The following is a 16649-nucleotide window of genomic DNA, read 5'->3' on the forward strand; positions in this document are numbered from 1 at the left end:
TGGCTCAATGAATTCTTGATCGGTTTGTTGGCTATAACGAATTTGACTTCCTCTCACCGTTGGAGGAGGAGAAAGAGATCTCTGAGGAGACTCTTCATAAGTCAAAGTACGGGCATGATAACGTTCATTACGCACCATGCGTTCGTATTCAGCCGCCAAACTTTCTTGTTGCACGCGGAACCCTTCATCCGGAGACAACATTCCTCTAGATCTGGATTCATGACGATGAGATCTTGCCAGTTCATAGTCTCCGAAATCACCTTCCAGGGCCATAATTGATCTAGTACGGCGAGTCTCTCTCGTAATTCGTCCCTGACCTGCCAAATTGGAACCCTCCGGAGCCGTAACACGTCCCAAATCGGTGGGAGTTGGTCCGGCTGGTGCAACAACACGCTCAAGGGTACGACCTTCCGGCGTTACACCGGTGGCACGTGAACCCGAAGCCAAGCCACATGCAAAAATACTGGAAGCAAAACCTTCGGGTGCTTCAGTATTATCGACACGTGGTGTTTGTACAGGAGTTCCCGTCGGCCTTTCAGGAAGTTTACTCATACTTTAAACGAACCGAAAAAACCAACGAACCGAAAAAATTGTGCAGTTCTAACACCAAAACGGATAGCGCCAATGAAGAAACTTGGATCCAATCTCCTGTTATGGGTCCTGGATCCAATGAGTCCACATGGTGAAATACGATAACTACTAACACAGTATGAGCACAACTTCCCAAAGTCCAATAACCGGAACCTGCAAAACAGACACCGTGAGTCTCGTTACAGGAAGGACAAGGTGGGGGGTCTTCCTGTAACCACCCTCCGGCGTGAGAATCAGTAACGTTCGTAGTGAAGGGAGTACTGAAGTAAAGTAGACTAAGTATAGTCAAAATACAAGTGAGTGAGTGTGGATGAATACCTCATGCAAGTTGACAGGTATTTATAGCCGAAGGAGGTAGGAAGGTGATTGGGCCAGCTGTCCTCTTCTAGAAGATCTTAATAACTGTCTGGACGCGTATCCTCTTATGATAGGTTGAGCTATATGTCTCATGTGCATGGGTATAACAACCTGGACACGCGTCACCTAATGATAGGACGAATTGCACCCTGACCATGTGCACGGTTATAACAAACTGACCAGGTGTCCTACTTTCATTGATGGGCAAGTCACGTATTCCTCAAGTAACAATCGTGGACGTTCTTCTAGAATGCAGTTAGATGCTGACAGCTGTCCAGTTGGCATTGCCCTCCAGTCATATTGGCGGACCAATGTCTTGTCCTGCGGATGACTTCTGAGGGTGCCAGGATGCTTCCGCGCGTGGTATGAGGACGTTCTTCCTCTTCCATGATATGCGGGTGATCCATATGTCTCGCGGGTGATATGCGAGAGGCTCCTCTATGACCCGCGGGTGGTACTTAAGGGTATTTGGGTCCTTTTGGTACCCTACCTCTATATGACCCGAACCTGGATTGACCAACACCGACTGTTATGTAGTTTCAAAATTTTACCAACAAATTCAAAAGCAGATGCATTTTATGGTCCTAAGCAACTGTCTTGATGTGTATGATCGATCTCTATTTCAGTCCAAAACACTAATCAAACTAGAAACAATTATACACTTACTGCCTCGCTAATCAGAGTTACAACATCGATACACACCATAACTAATCAACCACCTTATTGTTTCCTAACTCTAAGTCCCCCGACACAACAGCTTCTGTCGTTTCCACAGCAACCTCCAGCTTTTCATCCGTTGGAGGAACATCAACAGCCTGTGTCTTTTCATCCACTTGTTCGATTGGAGGAGCATCAGACCGCGATTCAGACCTGCGCAAGAACAAAATCTATTCAATTCATCATGGATTTTTGAATAAGTATAAAAAAATTATACAGGTTAAAAAAATGAAAAAAATAAATTTACTTTTGTTTCTGAATAAGTTTACTAACTTCATCAATAGAAACACTTGCAGCATACAATCCCATCTTCTTCACCTGCAAAATGATTACTATCAAGACCAGTAATATGATATAAATTTAATAATAATAATCACCTCCAGTTTATCTTCTTTGGATCTATGAGTTTTTGGAAGTAACCGGAACTCTTCGGTTAAACGGATGCACTCTTCAACGTTATCCGGTGACACAAAGTCAAGAGCTACTTTAATGCATGACTGTACGAAAAGATTCAATAGTTATTCAAAAATTACAACTGCCGATTATGTCAACATATGAGCTACAGGTGACAAAATGGGCGGATTGGATAATAATCGGTTAAATTTTGAAACGAGTCAAAGCAGGGCCGGGTTAGTTGGGCTCAAATAGGGGTGTAAACGAGCAAAGCTGCCGATTAGCTTCTCGAATCAAACCGAGACTAAACGAGCTTGAGCTCGAGCTCTAGCCAAAGATAAGCCTGTTTAATAAACGAGCCCTCGAACCTGAACTTCACCTATCGAGCTTGAGCTGGCCCGTGAGCCTAATATCCTAAAAAATCCTATTATTTATAATAGATATTTCTTTATAAGATGATAAAAATAATAGTATATATTATGTTATATATAAAAATTTAACATAAAATCAATAAATAAAATTACAAATGTATAAAAATTAATTAATTAAAAAATAAATAATTAACGAGCCGAGCCCGATCCTAGCTTGAGCTTGAAGTCTTGAAAAAGTAAATGACGAGTCTAGCTAGAGCTTTAGAATAAAGCTTGAAACAAGTTGAGCTCGAGCTCTCGTAAGTTTAACAATCCAAGGTCAGGCCTGGCTTGGCTCGCTTAAACCCCTAGGTTCATCTAACACCCTTTTTCTCCAAAGTTTCCAAACTTCTTATAAAGAAATAGTGCATTAAATTTAATGATAATCACAAACACTATATTACAACAGTCTTAATCAAACTTTTTGCATGAACCAGTATAGAAGGTTGTAAGCATAAAATGGGCCACTTTCGACCGGTTCCACACAATTTTCCTTCTTCTTTTACTTTGATGTTCCTTATTTGACCCGTTAGAGATTAAACATAACTGAAATTCACCCATTCTAGATAAATCAGTAAATGCTAATAAATTATGCAAATAAATAAATAAATAACACTAGAAATCAAACCTGTCTATTTCTAACTTGATGTGGGCAACCCGCAGGGATAAAAACAGCTTCACCAAGGTATTGTTCAAATGTCCATGGTTCCACGCCTGAAAGTATTGAGCAATATTATTCTACATAATACTTGAGAAACGGTATTGTTATTTGAAAAATGCAAAAAAAAAAAAAAAAAGAGAGAAAAATTAAGCAATCTTACCAAACTCCTCCTTGAGTTGTTTCTTGTGCTTTTCGTCAAAATAAAAGGTTTGGTCATGGATAGGATGAACAACCTAAACAACGAACAATATTTATAATGCATCACCAAAAAGATTATTGTTATGGTTATTATTAACATTATAGTTTTATTTTAAAGATAATACTCACAGATCTCACAGGAGCGTTGTTGATGCCACGGAATTCTTTCGGGTGTTTTTTGATGTATTCGGTCAGTTTGGGGACATCCTGCCTACGGAAAATATCCCATAACGCACCGCCATATTCAATATCAGAATCATGATTATCACTTTGAGAAGTATCTTCGTTTTCTACCAATGATTACAAAAACAATATAATTCGAGCGAATCATTCAAACAATTGAGCTGTTAATCATGATTACAAAAGCAATGTTATTATTACAATAAACAGAATTTTTGGATAAGACAAAAACATCAGCCTTTGACCCACTTGACGTGTTTGACCCATTTGAGATAAAACACAACCCAAACTGACTCATGCATAATTTCAATATTAATTGTACCTTTGGGGCAAGAAAGATTAGAATCCAATTCATTTTTGCTTGACGCGGTTGTTTCCAAAGTCAATGGATTCATGGGATCAACCGTCTTATCTTGGCCGCCATTAAGATTCTCATCAAAGCTTTGATTTTCAGCCATTAAAGCTTCATTATCACCAGCATCTCCTTTTTGTATGCACAGAGAATACACCACATCAACATTTAAATCTTTCGGTGGTTCTGCTGTGAGGTTACTATCTTCAGCTTTGTTTTCTACCAACGATTACAAAAAGAATATTATTACTGCAATAATCCAAATAATTGACTTTCAACCAACTTGACCTTTTACTAGACATCAGTATCAGACCCGTTTGAGATAAACCACAACTTCAAAAAGCCTCGGGCTTGTGGCTTGCTCGACAAAAGCTCGAATAAAAATAGCTAAAAAAACTTGATTTGAAACAACCTGAGCTGAGTTGGCTCATTTTTGTAACCAAGCCAAAATCGACCCAAGCTCGGCTCGGCTCGGCTCGGCTTGTTGGCTCGTTTAACTTCAAAACCGAGCTCAAAACCACCCTGGCTCGGCTCGTGAACAGCCCTAAAATTGACCTATGCATAGGGCTGTAAACGAACCGAACGAACACGAACAAGGCCTTGTTCGTGTTCGTTCGTTAAGGAAATATTGTTATAATTATTATCATTATTAGTAGTAATTATTATTATTAATTATTATCATTATTAGTAGTAATTATTATTATTATTATTATTATTATCGAGTGCCATATTGCTTGTTTGAGGGATTACTTGCAACAATAGAGCGTAGGAACCATGACTATTATTTGAGACCATGTCCTGAAACGAGGGGTGTAGGAACGGGTAAAGATAGGGAGCATGTATTGCGTTTGGCTTCTTGGAATGTAGGAACACTAAATAGTAAGTTGCTAGAATTGGTAGATGTGTTTAAAAGACGTAGGGTTCAGATAGCATGTCTCCAGGAGACAAAGTGGAAAGGGCATAGAGGGGCTGAATGTAATGGGTATAAGTTGTGGTACTCGGGCTCTGATGGAGCTAGGAATGGAGTGGGGTTTCTAGTGGCTAAGGAACTACACACTAGTGTGGTGGAGGTGATAAGACATAATGACAGGATTATGGTACTGAGATTAGTACTAGGAGAGGAAGTAGTGGCAGTAGTCTGCGCCTACGCGCCTCATGTAGGCTTAGGGGACCAGGAAAAGAGAGATTTTTGGGATTGTCTAGACGCCGTGGTAGGGGGCATACCTAGGGGTGAGAGGATTTGTATAGGAGGGGATTTTAATGGACATATAGGAAAGGCTAACAATGGTTTTCAAGCCGTTCATGGGTGTTTCGGTTTTGGTGATAGGAATGAGACCGGGACAGAACTCCTAGAGTTTGCGGTGGCCCATGACCTAGGAATTATAAATTCTTATTTTAGGAAACAAGACCCTCAGTTGATCACTTTTAGCAGTGGCGGACACAACACGTAAATTGACTACCTTTTGATGAGGCAAGGAGACCGACGGTGGTGGAAGAAGTGCAAAGCCATACCAGGGGAGACAGTGGTGGCTCAACATCGACTGCTCGACTGCTGGTGACAGATATAGGCTTCATAAATAAGCTGACTGTTCGTGAGAAGAAAGGTACACCTAGAATTCTATGGGGAAATTTGAGGGACGAAAATCTCCTACTGTTTAAGAATAAACTCAGACTGCAGACGCATGCTCGACTAAATGGGGACTCAAAACATATATGGGAAGATATGGCTACAAAGATCATTCAAATAGCAAAGGAGACTCTAGGGGTCACAACAGGAAAGGCAGGTGGGCATAAGGAGTCTTGGTGGTGGAACGAGGCTGTACAAGATAAGATAAGAGACAAACAAGGATGTTTTAGGAAGCTTATGAGGTGCACGAATGAGGAGGAGCGCGTAGAATTGAGGGAGACCTACAAAACGGCCAAGAGAGAGGCGAAGAAGGCCGTGGCGGAAGCAAAGAAAGCGGCTTATAAACGGATGTATAAACGTTTAGAAACAAAAGATGGGGAACATGCTATGTTTAAGATTGCCAAAGCCAGGGAGCGTAGAAGGCAAGATCTAGGGCCAGTGAAGTTCATAAAGGATACAGATGGGCATGTACTAGTCAAGGAGCAGGACATCAAGCTAAGATGGCAAACCTATTTCCACAATCTTTTCAACAATGGGAGAGCTTACCAAGAAGAACATGACAACACAACCTCCCAACGACAACAACCGAATAATTGCTACTGCCGACGGATCACACGAGAAGAGGTGCAGACTGCACTGAGGAGGATGGGAAGGGCTAAGGCGGTTGGCCCAGACAACATACCCATCGAGGTGTGGAAGTGCTTGGGAGAGGAAGGGGTCATGTGGTTAACTACTCTGTTCAATAGTATCCTTAAATCTGGTAAGATGCCAGACCAATGGAGGACCAGCGTTGTAGTTCCTATCTATAAGAACAAAGGAGACGCCCAATGGTGTGGTAACTACCGAGGAATCAAACTACTAAGTCATACTATGAAGCTATGGTAAAGAGTGGTCGAGGTTAGACTTAGACGATAAACTCGATAAACTCAGGTTACGATGAACCAATTTGGATTCATGCCGGGTTGTTCTACCACAGAGGCAATACACCTTATAAGAAGATTGATGGAAAAGTATAGGGAGAAGAAGCGTGACCTGCATATGGTGTTTATTGACCTAGAAAAGGCCTACGACAGTGTGCCACGACAGGTGCTTTGGGAGTGCTTGGAGGGGAGTACCCAGGAAATACATAGAGATAATATGGATATGTAAACCAGGAGTGCAACAAGTGTCCGTGCGCCAGTGGGTGATGCTGGGTGATGCTGATTTCTTCCCCGTAGAGGTAGGTCTTCACCAGGGGTCAGCGCTGAGTCCGTTTCTTTTTGCAGTAGTCTTGGACGAGTTGTCAAAGTCGATTCAGGGGACACTCCCATGGTGCATGATGTTCGCAGACGATATTGTGTTACTTGCTGAGAGAAAACAAGATCTAAACATGAGACTCGAGGAGTGGCGTACAACCTTAGAGACAAAAGGTTTAAGGATCAGTCGATCTAAGACGGAGTACCTACACTGTGCTTTTGGAGGGGCAAATGACAATGAGGACGCACAGATTACCATTCAAGGGCAGGTGGTTTCGCAGGTAACGAGGTTCAAGTATCAAGGATCTTTTGTTCAGAGCGATGGGGAATTAGACATTGATGTGACCCATCGAGTTCAGGTAGGATGGGGTAGATGGAAAGCAGCCACAGGTATATTGTGTGACAAGAGTTTCCCAACTAAACTAAAAGGAGAATTTTATAGGGTTGCAGTTAGACCTGCAATGCTATATGGAACAGATTGTTGGGCCATCAAGAAGGCACAAGTGCCGAAGTTGGAGGTAGCAGAAATGAGAATGCTACGTTGGATGTGTGGACACACAAGGTTAGACCGAATAAGAAACGTTGTGTTTCGGGAGAGATTAGGGGTAGCGAACATAGCAGACAAGATAAGAGAGTGGAGACTGAGATGGTTTGGACATGTGAAGAGAAGACAAACGACGAATCCTGTTAGATCAGTAGAAAACATTACTATAAAGGGAAGAAGGGGTAGAGGACGACCTAAATTGACTTGGGATGAGGGGATTAAGCAGGATTTGATAGACCTAAACCTCTCCGAGGACATGGTTGAGGATAGGAATTCTTGGAGAAGTAGAATTAAAGTTAAGGATTTTTAGGGAGAAAGGAATACCATAGGGCTTCTATTTACCTTATTTTAGGCACACACCATAATAATATTCTCTCTACATAAATAGTATTAATACTATTATTATTGTTATTACTATTAGTATCATCATCATCATCATCATCATCATCATCATCATCATTATTATTATTATTATTATTACTACTACTACTATTGAACTCTGATTTCCTTTGTATGGCTTCATACATATGTATTTTAGAGCTGAGGGTCTCTCTGGAAGCCACCTCTTTATCCATGTGGATAGAGGTACGGTGTGCCTACATCCCACCCTCCCCATACCCTACTTATAGCTATGCTATTGGTGGGACTACACTGGGTATGATTGATTGATTGATATATTCAACCGAAACTATATAATATTATATAGTTTGGGTTGAATATACACATGCAGATGTTAGAATAGAAATATTACATTTCTACCTGAAGAGTATTACTGACTAAATGCACTAGAAGTACCTAGAATGAAAAAAAAATCACGTTGGGTGTTTTTACTAGTGTAGAAACCAGTCATGGAGACATTGTGAAAGTGCACAAAACTAATAACTAAATGCAAGCTCAGATAGTGTTAGGCTATAGATGAAACTATACAAGTATACTTGTTTATTAAAACATTTAGGATTTAGCAATAGCCTCTGCTATGAGTGAGATTATACTAGATACGTTTGTTTGTTTTGTTAACTTAAGTGTAAGCCAAAAGTAGTCAAAGAAAAATTACAAACATTTTACCTTCGATGCAAGATACATTATAGTCCAATTCACTTTTGTTTGACTCAGTTGTTCCCAAAGTCAATGGAGTCGTGGAATCAACCGTCTTTTCTTGGCTGCCATTATTATTCAGGTCAAAGCTTAGATTTTCAGCCATTAAAGCCTCACTATCACCAACATCACCTTTTTGTACGTCTTTTAGTGGTTCTATTGTGAGATTACTATCTTCAGCTTTGTATTGCTTCTGCAACTCATCAATATTTTTAAGTTCCGTAGAAGAAACTTTTACTTTTGTTGTGTGTATCAAAATGTTTACCTATACCAATATCACAAATTTATTTGAAAAAGAATAAAGATTGAAGACTTTGACTCGTTGACATTTACCGCATCAGAAATGTCACAATGTAGTTTTGTGACCGAATCGCCCCTACCAAGCTCCTCAGGAAACCCATAAGCAATATAAGATTTAGGACCCAAATCCGGCCATTTAGAACCATTTGGAAGCTTTGTAGCAAGATTAAGAAGACCAGATCTTGGATGAGTATAATCACTAAAGGGAAGCATTGCAATAAACTCTGCGCAATGCCTTGGTAAACACTCATCAAATGAGTTTGTTGGTGGCCAATCTTTGAGCTTTAACATCTCGGGCCATCCGTCTAGATGCCTACGACCCTCCACATACCCCCTAAAAAACTGGTTAAGATGAATCTCAACCTAAAATCACATAATTTATGCGTTACAAGTACTCATTTACAAAATAAAGAGAAAAATGCACAAATGGTTTGACCCTATTGCAGGTTTGGTCCCCAGACATTTGCGACAGGGTTGCACATTTAGCCCTCACCGTTAATTTAAGTTGGTTTTTAACGGAAAAGTAATGGTCATGTACAATTCATGTGAAGGTAATTGTGCCTTTTCAGAACTAGAACCCCAATAAAATACTCTTCAATCTCCAGAACACCTAACGTCGATTTCATCACCTTCGATCAGTGCAAAATCAAAGGTTCAGCGCATAATCGAAGGTGATCAAGTCGACATTAGGACTTCTGGAGTTTGAAAGAGTATTTTATTAGGGTTCCAAACTCAAAGACACGTTTACCCTCACATCACCTTTCCGTTGAAAACTAACTGGATTAATAGTGGACACTAATCGTGCAACCCTCTCACAAATGTTTGGACTAAGTTTGCAAATTTTAAAATCTGGTGACCAAACTTACAATATGGTCGATCAAACCACAGGGACCATTTGTGCAATTTTATCAAAAATAAAACCATTTAGAAAGTTAAAACTATTCATACCTCACACAAATCCAAGCAGTCAATAGCCTTGACACATCTATTTTCCTCTTTTAACTTAATTTGAGCAGTTCTAAACGCCCGCATCATGACACGTGGCTCCCAACTAAGCCCACATGTCTTTTTATCAACATTTCTCACCACAACCGGTTCGCCTCGTCTCCAATGCATTTGAAAATGCTCAAAATCATCATCTTCCAAATCAACAGAATTGGGACAATAAATAAAATTGTCATTACTACCCTTTCTAGAAGCCGATCTCCTCACACCATCATGATCTTCCACGTTAACACAAAGAGGGCATCTTTCTCCAAAGTCAGCATTGACCATTTGAAAGTCAGAGGTCAAAGCCTCTGACTTTTCAACAAGTTCATCAACCCAATTAGCATCATATAATCTTTTCAATTCTAGCAACCCAATACCACAACCGCCACGAGCCTTTGGAGGGCATGGTATGCTTCCGTTGGCGTTTGCTTTCCAAATAGGGAAATCAAGTGAATTGTCTGTTATAAAGGTTTCTGGTTTGAAGTCGGCTTTCCAACCAAAAAACTGTGTGTTTGGTTCTGTGCCCTGAAGTCGAGAATGCTCTAGAAACTGTTGGAAGGAAGATTCGGCTTCACTACCACCAGGCTGGATGCCATCTCTGAGTTCACGACAACAGTTGAGGCAAATATCATAAGAGCAATCGGGACTCGGGCAGCTTCTGTGGAAGTTGACGATTGATGTATTGCAGTTGTCACTGTGTAACAAGAATGACAGTTTAGAATCAGTTATTACAAAACGGGTGCTGTAAAAAGGGTTTGGATGTGTTTCTGATGTTTGAAGCTGTAATATTCAGATAAATATCTTTTAAGTGAATGGAAAATTCTGATTCATCAATGAGTTAACAGATAAAATAACCAAAGAAGACTTTTTTTGTGAGAAAAAAAAAGGGTATGTTTTGTGAAACGAGAGTAAAAGCTTCCTAATTAGGTCAAAATCAAGGGTAAAAAGGTAAATTTATTTAAACTTAAAAGGGAATATCAAACTTTGTGTCCGTTAGAGGTGTAAATGAGCCAACCCGCTCGTGAGCTATTCAAGATTAGCCAAACCGCTCGTGAGCTTCACTTACCGCGCTCAAGCTGGTTCGCGAGCCTAAACGATCCTATTATTCATATAAATTTTATATTACATATATATTTTATAAAAGTTATTATTATGTAATAAATTATGGTAAAATTAACTTTATGTTATATATAAAAATTATGCTAAAATACGTATAAAAAATAATAAATTTATATAACTTAACTAATAAATAATAAACAATCCAAGCACAAGCTTGAAAAACTACTCATGAGCCAAGCTCGAGCAAGTTAAACGAGCTAAGCTCAAACCTAGTCGAGCTTGGGCTCCGGATCGGCTTGCCTCGTTTACACCCCTGGTGTTTGTCTAACTAAAGGATAACAAGACATCAAAAATCCTTCACATCATTCAAACTCATCATTTGTTTCACTCCGGGAATCTTTTACTAGCTAAATGTTATTTAATATAAGCACACATAATAACATATTTAGTTGGATCACTTGATCATTCAAGATGGGCATTCAACTTCTTTAAATACCTATGAGTAATGAAGTTTAAGAAAATAAGCAGTATCATTATCTTAATAGATTAGCAGCATGAAACTTACCAGTAAACTCTGTCATCTTCATCAACTGAAGTTTTTGGTACATGTTCTTCTGTCAATTCAACACCTAAAAGAAAATAACCAACAGTCCAACAACCTTAAACTTCAAGTTATTTCCTTAAAACAAACATGTGACTTAGTTATAATGAATGTTTATAAAGAAAGTTGTACCAAGTATGCCAGCTTCCACCAAAAGCTCAGATCTTTGCTCCTCTTTTATATGCTTCAAAAGAGGCAGAGTCTTTTTAAGCAAATAAAGAGACCTTTGCAGTCTGATATCCCCATCGGCTTCTTTATGAGTAGCCTATAAAAATCAACAGTCTTATGTCAGTGTTGAGCAGCATTATGAAAGTCATAGTTATAAAAAGCATCTACCTTTACGATTACGTTTGCTTGAAGACAAGCTCCACAATTGCAATTGCCACGGCAATATGGACATGCAACTTTGACTTCTCTTTTTGTTCTCTCTGGATACCTATTATTATATTCAAAATTTGATTATTTAAGAAATTAAAAGATAAAAAAAAAACCAAAAATGGCATTTTTAGGGGTAAGAAAAAAAGAATAGACATCTTGTGAAAAAGATATATGTCTCTCATATTGGGTTAAAAAGAATAAACAAGTAATAGTATTTAACCTTTGATAATCAATTTTGTTGCAGCAGTACAAAATTAAAACTAATTATCAGAAACTGATTATTTGACCCCTAAATAATCAGAATCATAATCATTTATACTAACTTTAAAGTCACCTACCAACTCGCAAGGCATCCATAGCAATAGCGTTTTCGTTTGCAGTTTGAACAAGAGACAACACTTTTATAAGCGTTCAAGCGGCATTGGTGACACATCAAACTTGGCTTATTTCCATTCTGCATTAAAAAAAGTTGGTCCGGAAAAAAAAAACATTACAAAAATCATAAACCTTGCACAGAAAGTAGACAATTAACAAGTAACAACACTCGTTTAATAGGGATCTTTTATTAATAGATATCACATAAATGTTTGACCTTCACTCATAATATACAAAAAGTCTGATTTCCGTATTTCGCATCTAAGCATATAACAATCTTCATAGTTCATAAACTAGTAAACAACTAAAAAGGAAAGAAAGAACTCACTGAAACACCTGCATTCGACTCATGGTGTATTGCACGCTCCCCTATGAGTGTCCGGGTACCAAGAACATACTTCTTGGGCCTGCCTCTGGGCCTTGTAGGGGCGTCTGAATCCCCTTTAGGCTTTCTTTTTTTCACCTCAGAATAAGCCAAGATTTCACCAGCTACAATTAACCTAGGTTTCTTCTTAACTCCCTTGGTTGAACTCAACTTACGGGTCTTAACTCCCTTGGTTTTGGTTGACCTCAACTTACGGGTTCCACTCCCGTTACCAGTTTCACCTGCAACATTCTCATCAATAATATCTTCAGCGCCTCCTCCAGTTTGATGGGTCCCATTTCCGTTACCAGTTTCACCTGCATTATTCTCATCAATGATATCTTCAGTACCTCCTCCAGTTTGATGGGTCCCATTTCCGTTACCACTTTCACCTGCAACAATATGTTCAGCACCTCCAGTTTGATCATTCTCATTTTGACCACTAACCATAGTTTGACTTTGACCTGGTGCCAAGTTTCTCGTCATCCTCCTCTTCCTCGGCTTTTTGTCTTTGGCACCGTGCGGTCGACCCTTACGTCCAACCTTAAGTTCAGCATTTGCTTCAAGAACGAGTGTTTTCCTCTTTTTCATCTCTAAACCTTCTTCATCAAGCGTAGTTTGAGTCTCCTGAATGTCTTTAATCCTCTTGTTTTTATTCTTGGAACCCTTGAGTCGGCCCTTGCGCAATGATACTTTGACCTTCTCCTCGGAAACTTGTTCAGAACTGGCCACATCATTCGCAGGCGAAAGCTTCCTCCTTTTAAAGTTCAAGTGCGGGCGGCGTTGGGGGCGCTTCCCTGCAGTAGAAAGAAGACCAACGACTATCACCCTATCTTGTGGGCCTCGTCCACCATCACCTCTCTTATTATAATTATCAACAACAACACCATTTGCCTCCTCATTCCCTTTATGATTATTATTAATTTCTGCAACAATTTGATCATCATTCAAATGAACCTGATTATTATTATTATCTTCTTCAGCAGCAGCAGCATCAGAAGTGATGATTGTTGAGTGAATGTCATGAACCTCTTCCATTTCCGATGATAAAGGTTGAAGCTTTCTTTATTTAGAAGAAATTGAGGTTGGAAACAAAAACCCCTAATTTCAAAACCCTAACCCTAGAACCTGCCATTCTGAGAAAAAGGAGGGTGGGTACATAATAAATTGGAAGATTGTAACAACAACAACGTAGGATTCTTTAAGATATAAGTGTGTATCAGACAGAAAGTGTAGTTACTGATTATGTAATTCAAAATTCAAAAAAACTTTAATGCGATTGATGATGATGATGATTTATTTGAAGCTAAATTGCAGACAGAGGGTGACAGTCACGCGCTGTCCACGTACACATGTATGTGAGTGTGAGTGACAATTGGTTCATAACTCTTTACATTATGCGTCACGTGACGTTCAGTCAGAGTTATGATCTTTTACATAAACAGGGTGTAGTTATAACTCTCCACCTTCAGGCGTTATGTGTTACGTGGCGCCCAGTCACTATTAATTTTATTTGTTTTTTCAATTAATAATTCATTTAAATAATTAAACATAAAATTAAATATATGAAGATTTTGAAACTTATTTAACAAAATGGGTTTAAAATACAATAATAAAAATAAAATCTATAAATGGCCCTACACCACCCTCATCTCGTCTTCTTCAATTCACCGGCCACCTAATTCCGGCGACTGCCATTTTAACCGGCGACCCCGTACTCCTAAACCACCCGCCACCACCACCATTTTTATGCTTCTCCTTCTTCTCCGATCTCGTTCTCCTTCTTCTCCGTTCTCCTAAACCTCCCACCACCGGTAACGGCTCAATCCAACGGATATGTCAACGGTAACTTTTTGAAACTCGAGCCATTCAGCGCGTTTTATACATAACGTTCATAAAAAAAAGCCAAAACGCCGAGGGGGGCGGTGTGCCCCCGGCGTTATAGGCCAAAACGCCGCCGTAACGCGGCGACTACGCATGGTCTAAGTGTAGAATGTATGTATGTATGTTAATATGTTATATCCTTTTAATTTAGACAAAATGGTAATACAAGTCATTTATCTTTACATGATTTTTCAATGGATGTTCTTTAACAAAAAAAAACCTCAGAAAATATCCTTTATTATTAAAATCATTATCAAGTTTTGTCATTTGGCCCTAACTTAGTTAAGTTTTCTTATTAAAATTAGTCAAGCGCAAAGCACATGAGAGGTAAATCCGTCTTTTACTCTTTTAGGGACTATATGTGTAGATAGATTAAACTTTAAGGAAAATATTTAAAGATAATTTACGTCTTTTACTCTTTGAGGGACTATATGTGTAGATAGATTAAACTTTAAGGAAAATATTTAAAGATATTAAATATCTTTCTATCTACACATATAGTCCCTCAAAGAGTAAAAGACGGATTTACCCCTCATGTGCTTTGCGCTTGACTAATTTTAACAAAAAAAACTTAACTAGGTTATGGCCAAAGGACAAACTTGATAAGGTTTTTAATCATGAAGGATGTTTTTGACGTTTTTTTCGCTAAAGGATATCCACTGAAAAATCATATAAACATAAATGATGTGTTTTGTCATTTTATCTTTAATTTAATTAAACTACTAGAAATCAAATCAAATGAAACCATGTCCTGTAATATTTTTCAGAATATCATACATTATATGTTCACGCCAAGTATTATTATTATTATTATTATTATTATTATTATTATTATAATAATAGTATAATTAAGATTCTTGGTGTCGTAATCCTACTATTGGGCCAAGTGGAAGTATGGTAGTGGACAATGCTAATTTGTTATAATTTTTGGGTTATTTTGTTTTTTTATATTTAAATCCAGTACCATAACAAAGGTGATAGAAACGACTGATTTCGAGTAAACTCATAACCTCAACACTCAGGATAGACACCGTTCAGATTTTACCAACACTCGAGTTTTACCAATCAACGTCACCCCATTGGTCCACCTCAATTTAATATTTTTTTGTCATTTTTTTTAATTATGATACCATAACAAATGTAACCGCTACTGACCAAATTTGCGTCAACTCGCCGTCGTATGGTCAGATTCGCGTAGACTCGCATCCTCATTGGTCGGCACCAAAATGCACGGGTTTTACCAATGATTACGTTTTACTGACTGACGCCCGTTGGTCCACCTCGATTTTTTATATTTTATTTTTTAGTTCCGGTACCGTAACAACTAACGAATGCAACCAAGCCCAACCAAATTCACGTCTTGTTACTGCCTAACGCTTTGGTTTTACCACCATCGAGTTTTCCTGACCAAATAAACATCATTTTGAATTTTTTATTTTTTATATGTTAATCATTTTATATTTTTATTTGACGAATTTATATTTTGGGTTTTAACGCTCGAGTTTTACCAACGTTTTTTATGCTGCAACGACCCGAATTCATATTGACACGTCACTGCAACGTTCGAGTTTTACAAACCGATTTTGCCGCGCAATGCGCGGGTGAATAACTAGTTATTATTAAAGACGAAGCTTGGTGTCGCAAGTGACTTGATTGGGTCATCAGCCGGCACCGGATTAGTCCATAACTTTTTCGGTTTTTTAGATGCTTGTTTATTTCTTATTTGCATTTTCAGGTTTTTTTTATATATATAAGATAATTTTCTTGAACATTTTGTTTTTTTTTATTTAGTTTCGACACTGTTGATGCCGATCAAATTCGTGTCGTTTGCATCCGCAACTCACAGTTTCTTTTTGCCACATTTTTTGTTTTGTTTTTTATTTAGTACCAACATTGTTAATTCCGACCAAATTCATGTCGTTCGCTATCGCAACTGGCGGTTTCTTTTTGCCATGTTTTTTGTATTGCATTTTGAAATATCTTAGGTGTTGAAGAATTTAATTTTTGGTTTACTTTCAGAGATGTAAGCCGATACCGAAAGAATTTGCGTTGGTTCATCACTACAATCCGCATTTTCTTTGAACAGTTTAATTTTTTGTATCTAATCATTAAAGAACTTAGTTATGTGGGTTTTGTTCTGGAGAAGTAACCACCAATCGAATTAATGTCGACTTGTAGCCGCAGTTATATGAGTGTCAATACCAACAGCCCTGTTGCGTCGATACGCTACCTAGTTGTAAATATGAATAAAAAAATACATATATACATTATGTGCATAGCGCATGTGGGTTTTTAAATAATACAGAGTACTGCAATTTGAAAAAGAAAAAAAAATGCT

General features: G+C 38.5%; 1 protein-coding gene across 1 annotated transcript; it reads right to left on the reverse strand.

The window, feature by feature from the left end:
* Positions 1-1655: 1655 nt before the first annotated feature.
* Positions 1656-13465, reverse strand: LOC143546409 (lysine-specific demethylase JMJ27-like). Its single transcript, XM_077038085.1, has 15 exons — positions 12392-13465; positions 12027-12142; positions 11647-11746; positions 11443-11575; positions 11275-11338; positions 9609-10344; positions 8694-9023; positions 8331-8625; positions 3830-4078; positions 3457-3617; positions 3290-3362; positions 3097-3182; positions 2043-2162; positions 1913-1983; positions 1656-1818 (listed from the first exon to the last, which is right to left on the reverse strand). Exons 1-15 carry the CDS (start codon positions 13463-13465, stop codon positions 1656-1658), a joined length of 3771 nt encoding a protein of 1256 aa, XP_076894200.1.
* Between the last annotated feature and the right edge of the window lie 3184 nt (positions 13466-16649).

This window comes from Bidens hawaiensis, unplaced genomic scaffold (assembly GCF_021521415.1).
Source record: "Bidens hawaiensis isolate Kalapana, Puna unplaced genomic scaffold, B.hawaiensis_p1.1 tig00014336_1, whole genome shotgun sequence".
Taxonomy (NCBI): Eukaryota; Viridiplantae; Streptophyta; class Magnoliopsida; order Asterales; family Asteraceae; genus Bidens; species Bidens hawaiensis.